At 39.5% G+C, this 9,190-nt stretch overlaps 1 protein-coding gene across 1 annotated transcript; it reads right to left on the bottom strand.

Annotated features, from left to right (window-relative positions):
• Positions 1 to 9,190, bottom strand: Smp_199730 (cytochrome C oxidase assembly protein cox15,putative; the record flags this gene model as incomplete). The annotated part of the gene is made up of 2 exons (XM_018792267.1): positions 1 to 548; positions 9,040 to 9,190. 2 exons carry the CDS (start codon positions 9,188 to 9,190, stop codon positions 133 to 135), a joined length of 567 nt encoding a protein of 188 aa, XP_018644742.1. The 3' UTR covers positions 1 to 132.

Here is a 9,190-nt window from a genome sequence, read left to right as displayed (position 1 = left end):
AATTTGAATACTTTGTGCATTATATTTATAAAGATTATATTGACAATGATTATAATGGAACATCTAGAAAATGAATGAGATGATGAAAAAAAGTTGCAATTGCTTCCCACAAAAAAAAGTGTTAGCAAGTTTTTATTTTGGAACAGCACGTAAACAATGAGTAAACCAGAGTAAGGATGAAAGCAAAACAACACCACCGCATTGATGCAATGATCCCAATGAAACTGGTACATAACATAATAAAGTTGTTATGCCAAGTAATGACTGTCCTAATACAGCACCCAAAACCAAGTGTGCAGCATTCCTAATACGTGGTCCTGTACATGCTACACCTAAACGCATGACATTTACCCACAATAATCCTGTGGTTAAAACTGTTGTATAAGCTAGCATCCGATGAATAAATTGAACTGTAGTTGGATTGTCCAAAAAGTTTCTCACAGTAGAACCATAACGAGATACAATTAAATCATCAGGAATCCACTTATCAGCCATTTTTGGCCATGAATTATAGATTAATCCTGCATCAAGACCGGCAACAAAAGCACCTAAGTAGTAGTAAACAAAAAAGGAAACACCTAATTTACCACCAATTCAACAAAGAAACAATCAAATGTGTACAGAAAAACGAAAACATAGAACAACAACATAACCAATATCAAAATTTTAACTGGGAATCCCAATAACAATAGACAGTGTTTCAAAAAAGAACATATCCAATCCTTAAAATCATGATAAAGTTCCAGTGTATGTCATATGTTTCATTTTCGGAGTTAGAAGAGGTGATAGTTTCTTTGAAGAATAAAATCTTAGATGTTGGCAATGCATATACACCAGATAAGCATAGAGTTCACTTGATGATCAGTTCTGATAAGTGATGTGTGGTAATGAGAGTAAAGTATGATTGGTCGTTAAGCGTGGACACAGCCTACAGACTTAAATATGTGATTCTCCTTCTTATCATTGATTTTTACTTCGGACTCACCGTGCGTGACTGCTTGTAATTGTGTTGAATAAAATAATATCTAGCGTTTATCTGGTTCTCTATTCTCAGTTGTTAATCCTAGTCCTGATATAACGTGATTAGTCTTATTAACGTATTATCTTAATATACGTGTAACAGAGTAAAGTGTTGTAAACCATCCGTCATATCAATAAGTATAATTAGTCATATTAATGCGTTGTTTGTTTAAAATTGAAGTTATCAAAGTGATCATTTTATTTGCTTAGATGATATTTATTATAAGCAGAAGATCATAACTAACTGATATTCACCTACAACTGTTGTAAAATATTAATATTCTCCCCTCATTGTGAGAGATGCACTGTTGTTGCAGTGAATATTAATTCTAGCAAAAAACTTTAAAATGTCTATCCCCGTTATTAATTAAGGAGTAAACAGATTTTATAGTTGAATTCATGAGTCATTTGAAGCTAGACCACCATGGAAAGCCTGGAAGCACTGGACGGACGTTTCGTTTTATTGCGGGACTCCTCAGCAGTGCGCATCCACGATCCCGCCTTGTGAGATTCGAACCCAGGACCTATCAGTCTTGCGCGCGAGTGCTTAACCTCTAGACCACTGAGACGGCATCCAACGGCGCTAATGTCTAACTTCAACCAATCCACGAAATTAAGGAACCGTCCACCATTGTCTTCAGTGAGTCACTATCTCACAACAGACCTGGTTGAATTCCACTGGTCAATGCTTGTCACTAGAACTCCAGGAAATACCGCCTGAAGCCAGTCACGGATGAGCATATGATCCCAGCTCAGTGGTCTAGAGGTTAAGCACTCGCGCGCGAGACTGATAGGTCCTGGGTTCGAATCTCGCAAGGCGGGATCGTGGATGCGCACTGCTGAGGAGCCCCGCAATAAAACGAAACGTCCGTCCAGTGCTTCCAGGTTTTCCATGGTGGTCCAACTTCAATTGACTTCATTTATTTATTTAAACACATACATATTGGTACAAGGGGGCACCAGATATATATGCGCCACACAAAACAATGAGAATGGGAAGAGGAAAGGGGTAAGGTACACATCAGAAAAAAAAGGAACAACAAAAACCACAGGGTGTATGTTAGTGTAATAATCAGAGTAATAATGGAGGAAACAGAAATGTGCAACCAGAAGATCCCTTTCAGTTAAGGAAGTTATAACCACTCTTTATGAAGAAAGTAAAAGGTTACAGCAGGATCGCCACTGGCTTCTATTCTGAGCCATATCTGATAACGTCTCGAGACACTGTGTTGCACCATCTCTCGGACCCCAACCTGGTAATCTGGAAGGATCAACAGAAGCCAGCCCTTTGCAGCTTTCTTCCATACTACGACACCATGTCATACATTGACCATCTCTCCGCTTTTTCCAACCAGTCCCAGCGTTGACAAATAATGCACGACGAGGAATTCTCTGAGACGACATTCGTAGAACATATCACAGCCACCGAAGTTGATGTTTCAAGATGGTGACACCAATTGGATTATCGTCTCTGACCCGAACACACGATGTCGAACCTCCGCATTACTAACATGGTGTTGTCACTGGATGTCAGCAATCCTTCGGAGACAACGATGATCAAACACAGAGAGGCGTCTAACATCCTCAACTCGGAGAGGTCAGGTTTCACAAGCATAAAACAAAACTGCTCTCACCGACGCGTTGTAGATCCGACCTTTTAAGGTCAGACTAACATCACCAAAGCGCTAAAGATGACCGGGATTGACATAAGCCGCTCTGACTTTTACTATACGTTAACTGATATCATCACTCACACCACCACCAGCACTTATGCAACGACTCAAATACAGGAACTTCTTGACTACTTCTATCTGCTCACTATCCAGGGTGAGTGCAGGATCAGCGTCCTATCAGTCTTGTAAAAGTACTTCGTTCTTCGAAGGTGCAGGTGTACAGAAAATATAGGATTTTTATAGTATTTTAGAAGTCCTTGGGTTATACTGAAAATTCTAGAATACTACTAAACATAGTAGCAGTGTAGTAATCAGCCGATCAGAACCTCTACATGTGACTTTTCATTTTCGTGATGTTTCTAGTAAAACTTCTAATCAAACGCTGGTTGGATAAAATGCTCCTTAATGTTTCCTGAGCTTGTCATGTCGATTGAGAGAAATTTTCAGGATCACCAAAACACCTCCCCCTTTTTTTGAAGATTCGGGGTTAGTATCCAGACTGTATTTGCTAACTTTATCCTCCCCCACGAACAATGTTGGATATTCAACTTTCGACATACTGACGTTGTTACAGATCGAGTTTAAAGGACGGTCTGATAATTTCAACCTTTCTATCCAATCAAGCCCCAATAAGTCGAGTGATGGACGTTCTGTCAAAAATATTACTCCCTTCTCCGTAAACTCCTTTAATGTGATTTCACAATGAATCTTACCAGCAATTTTTTTAATTCCTCCAGATGCGCTGTGTGCTGATTGATGAGTTGAATATATTCTCGGTCTCCCAATTTTCTCCCACGTTCTCCTGCTTATAAGTGTTATATCAGAGGCTGTGTCTAGCTGTAAGCAGGCATAGTACTCATTAATCTTGAGGGAAACATACTTTCTACGATTATGGGAGCCGGTTCTGTTAACAGCTACCGTCACTTTGGCTGTACATGGCTTGAATCTTTTAGAATAAACCTTAGGTTGACGGCGTTTCCGGGTTTTGCAATTACTTTCTTTGTGTCCTTTTCCTGAACACGTAGTAGTGGTAAACGGACAAAACCGTTTGAAATGCCAACCGCCACATAGCCAGCATGGGGATGATGGTCTGCCGCTGTCATTAGGATAATCCTGTATGCTGGAACCAAGACTTTTCTCTCGACAGCATTAACGTGGAGGAACTGGCTAGCTTTTTCTACCATCGAGGTATCATGCTTCAAGTTCACTAACCTTTGATATTCAGTAGTTACTTCCTGCAGGGTCATGTTGGGACAATGTTCAAACTTGCTTAGGATTCTCGTTCGGATGTCAGCATCCTCGGGTGAACGCAGGCTACAGACAAATAATAGGCATTTAAACTGGTCTTCAGTCATGGAAGACAACTTGAACCTCTCACATTCTCGGCTAACAATTCCTGCATGTTTCACCCAGTCATCTCCTGGTTCTTTCGTTATCTTCAAGCACTGGTAACGGATATTAAATAGAGAAGACTGTTCTCCAAAGATATGAGACAGGGTTTGAATTGTTTCATCAAAACTAAAGTCTTGTGGGTTCTTCGGCAGAATAAAGTTACTATAGCGTTCATGTTCTGTCGTCCCAAGTTTTCTTAGAAGTATTCAGACTTTTGAGGCGTCATCCAGTCTGCAGAGATCATTATGGAACAAATCATCATACTTCTTAAACCAAGAGTCAAAAGTAACACCTGCTGCACCATGGAAATTAAAATCATTGATTGCATTAATGACTGAATCAGTATGGGATACTTGAAATTCACCAGAAGCAGAGTTTTGTTGGGACATGCATAATTTCTGCATAAGGGCTTCCATGATTCTGATTTGAGACTGTTCAAACCGTTTTTCTTGACGCTCCATATAAGCTTCTAAATGCTCCAAAGAAATACTCACTGTAGTTTTTCCTGTCGCCAGATGTAGCTGCTGCTTCCAGCTCATTAGCACGCTCCGACCACCAGGCTTCTCGGTCCTTATGCAAGCTTTGCCCAATTTCACTACGTAACAGCCTTCGTTTGTGGTCAAACTCACGGTCACCTGGAGTAGACCGACGGGCTTCCATCAGTTGTAAGGAGCCAGAAGAAACCCAGTGCTTATGAGCGGGACGTTTCGCGAAGCCGCAAGCGGCTTTACTCGCCATTTTCATGGCGTCATGCAGTTGCAACCAATGCTCATCTATACTTTTCGGTGGGATGGTAGTTAGCCTAGAAGCTAGCTCCGCTCGATACTTACTTGCAACAGAAGCTGCAACCAACTTACTGACATCAATCCATTTATGATGATCAATTCGTTATCCCCTGAAAAGTAAAGTAAGATTGGCGCAGACCAGGTCATGATCAGACTCCAGATAGGTACTCCAAAAAGAAGCAGCAGTCTTGCACACAACCATGCCAGCGATAGCCGATCGCGATGTGATCAATCTGAGTCCAGGCTTGAGATGCAGAGTGAGGACGCCAGGTGGCACATCGGCGATGACTGTGCCAATGTTAGTGCTAGCCAGAAACAGGTTGTGGTCTGTGCACAGTTGCAACAAACGGTCCCCGTTATCTGTTCTGCAACCAACAAGTCCCCATCGACCACCTAAACGGCTATCTTCTGTGCCTAAACGCCCGACCTGTGTATTCAAGTCTCCGGCTAGTACTACAATATCTGTCGAACGCGCTTTCTGGAGAAGAACAGTCAACTGGTGTTAGAACTCATCCTTGATTGCATCCGGGCTGCAATCTGTCGGGGCATAGGCGGAGATGACGAAAAGACACCGTTTCTCACGCCGATTTCTTTTCACTTTGATGGAACTTTCTAATCTAACAGCACATAACTGACTGTTAATGGGGATCCAATCGATTAGTGCTGCTCCAGTTCTAGCACTTAGTGAGACATCAACGCCAGCAAGACTAGACGAAGATGCCACAGGGCCATCGAATAAACGCACATGAAACAAGCTTTTCGAAGCGATAGATGACGGGAGAATTTGTAGTACTTCACTAGAGTTTTGAATACGGGTCTCGGATAGACAAACGCCCATATTAAGACTTGTAAAGACATAGTCAGCCTCTATCTGTTGTCCGATCTGCATTAATTGTGGAAACGTTGAAAGAAGCCAGTTTGAATGATGTACGTGGTTTCAGAAAGACTGCTTCAGTATACGTATTCGGTGGAAACATTCACTTTCGACCAGACAGTGACTAGAGATCGTTTAGATAGAACAGAGTTTCCACCATGGGCGAGTCGCTGTATAAGTTTAAAAATGGGAGTATATGAAGTGAGAATAGAGGAAGATAAGTGACGCAGTATATATATAAAAAAATGATAATGATGGTAATAATAATAATAATGTGAATTGTCTGAATTTCAATTTAAGCGAGAATAGTGTTTCTAGTACTAGTTGTCATTTCATTTGATTTGTGTGTGGGCTGTGATACTGCCCGGGTGCGCAGACCGAAGCAGGTGGTATTTTTTAGAGGGCCACACCCCGAGCCTTTGACCTAAAGGTCTAACGCACAAGGTATTGGGGCATCGTAAGGAGATGCTTCAATTGACTAATGAATTCAACTATAAAATTACTAAAATCTCCACAAAATCCCTTCTGATAGTAAACAGATTGACAAAAACAAGAATCTAACACTACAAAATAATAAAATCTGAGTGTATGTGATTGTTTTACATGGTTTGTGAGACTTTCCAAGGTTTATGTTATAACTGTTCTTTTTTCCTTTTACACGAATGGGACGTTAATTTACCTATGACGAATATCTACACTAGATTCCCTCCCAGTGTCTACTCTACAGGACTTCAACACAACTCAGATCAAGAACACACGATTAGCCTGACTAGAACGTAAACATATCCCCACACCAAAACCTGACACAATCCAACAACAATTAATAATAATAAATAATAAGGATAGGGGAATATATAACTCATCTGACACGTGTCAGACTATCTACATGTCTGACTAAGCAAACAACCAATCATTAGCATTCTCGCCCGAACATCAGTTTATAATCGATTTTTCCTATACCAAAATGAACCACTTGTTACACAAATTTATTCATTTGAGCGATGATCAGTCTTACATTAGGTCATTAATACTACTATTGATCATTTCTTGTAGTTTTCAAAATATTTGTGAAACAACATACAGTTATGTGAGACTTAGACCTGGCACAAATGCGAACCGATTCAAGTTACCACACCACATTAGCAATATCAAGCCAAATCCCAGAATAGTAGCACTAACAATATTAGTAGAAGTAGAAAAGATTAGGTATTGCGTGAAAAAAATGAAGTATGAGGTCACTATATGACAACCCAAAGCAAAATAATAGTAATAACAGTAACGGAAATCTCGACCTTTTCAAATATTTGTACGACATAACAGTGTCTATTATTCGATTTATCAATAATCCAATGATTTATTTGAGTTTATTTCTGAAGAAAGAAAAAGGGATGTATCCTAATTGAACTATGCCTCGTGACTCATTACCCTCTTCAGTCACTGGTTATGAAAGTAGAACCTGGCATAAGTATTTGCCGAAGTTGATACATCATATCAGTACAGCGAGCGATAAAAATCAATAAGATCTATACAAAACAGGTATGAGTAACAGTAGTATCTATGACAGTAAAAAAGACTAAACATAGGAGATATGGCTCGCGAAAAGGATTGGAATCAAGAAATTAGAATCACAGGATATCATTACTCAAGATTTTTGATAAGTCTTGCTAAATGAGCGCTCGATCCGACTTACTAGACGTTTCTAATAACTCCAGGCGAAAATAACAATATAACTTGAACACAAGAAGAAAAGGCGCGAAGTGTGAAAAGAAAGCTTTACCTCAAGGTTAGTTTGTGTACGGAAAAACGAGGGTATTTATAATACTACAGATGATTGTATGGTTCTGCAATTTTCGGGAACCATGGCAAATATAGTAGCAACGGAGGTAAATATCCAATCAGAAACGTAACACGTGGCTCTTTACTTTCTAGGTGCTTCTGGGAAGCTTCTATTCAACGCTGACTGAATTAAATGGTCCCCAGCGTTTTCTGATCCCTTATGAACTTTTTCGAGGAATACTTTGTAACTCCGCAACAATGCATTTATCTATTCATTAGAACATAAGAATTAGTCCAAGGGGGTAACAAATATGTGTGCCATATAATAAAAATAAGGTAGTGGACAGATAGAGGAAGGAAAGTGAGCATAATAAAAAAGAACAATCGTTGGAGATTAGAGTATGAAAGTGAAATAATAATAATAATAGTGAGGCAGTTCAGTTAGAAAAAAGTACAACCAAAAAGAACTCTTTTAGTTGAAGAAGTTACTCTAACTGACCTACTTCAACGTTTGCAAACCAATAAAAATAAGACAACAGATGGGGTTGGCTTTGTCTCTAGACAGTCTCAACCTCGATATCTGTTGTCTATCCGAAACCCGTATTCAAGATCCTAGTAAAGTACTACAAATTCGCTCTCTATTTGTTACTCTGAAAAGCTTGTTTTACGTACGTCTATCCAGGAACCTGTGGAATCTTCGTTTGGCTCTGTTGGCGTCGGTGTCACAACAAGAGCTAGAGCTGAAGCAGCACTAATTGATCGGATCCCCATTAACAGTCAGTTATGTGCTGTTAAATTAGAAAGCCCCATCAAAGTGAGAAGAGATCGGTGCGAAAAACGATGTCTTTTCGTCGTCTCTGCCCACGTTCCGACAGACTGCAGCCAGGATGCGATCAAGGATGAGTTCTACCGCCAGTTAAGTGATCTACATAAAATGCGTTTTTATTTCACTTCCATACACTAATTTCTAATGATTGTTGCTCCTCTTTTTTTATTATACTCACTTTCCTTGCTCTATCTTTCCACAACTTCATTTTTACTGTGTGGCACATATATATTTGGTGCCCCTTTGCACCAATGTTTATATGTTAAAATAAATAATAGTGAATAATACACTTCTAGGGCGCACCCTTCTTCAAAAGACAACCCAAGAGAGCACTTCTGATACAGTGGTTTTGAACCAAGGTCACATCTGGTCAACAGCAATAAACTATGGTTAAATCTCTGACAACGAGATAGTTTTATCCCCCTAAGATAGCTCAGGAACAGACCGGCAGTCTGTGAATTCATGTAGTGATTCAACGTTTTTCCTTCCGATTTGCTCTTACTCCTACAATTCCAAAACTAATAACTGCGAGGTTTAACATGGTCACGTAAAGTTATTTGACTAAAACTGAATACACAAACATTCTTGAACAACTAAATATTTTTGTACCACAGATATGAAATATTTGCAAGTAATTTCTGTCCAAATATACATGTAAACTAAAAAATAAATAAATAAAAGATCTTGTCTCACCATAAATTATGGTTGCGAACGTTAGAGCTTTACCCATATGACCATATGCCTTAAGTCGTTTGACGCTGCTGAATGGTTTAACCTGTTGAAAGAGTTTATAAATTAAGGCATACTCATAAAAACTGATAGCTGAAATATTACTTAAGCACAT

Source organism: Schistosoma mansoni (assembly GCF_000237925.1).
Source record: "Schistosoma mansoni, WGS project CABG00000000 data, supercontig 0434, strain Puerto Rico, whole genome shotgun sequence".
NCBI classification, from domain to species: domain Eukaryota; kingdom Metazoa; phylum Platyhelminthes; class Trematoda; order Strigeidida; family Schistosomatidae; genus Schistosoma; species Schistosoma mansoni.
The sequence above is the reverse complement of the archived record's forward strand: the minus strand, read 5'-3'. Positions and strand labels throughout refer to the sequence as shown.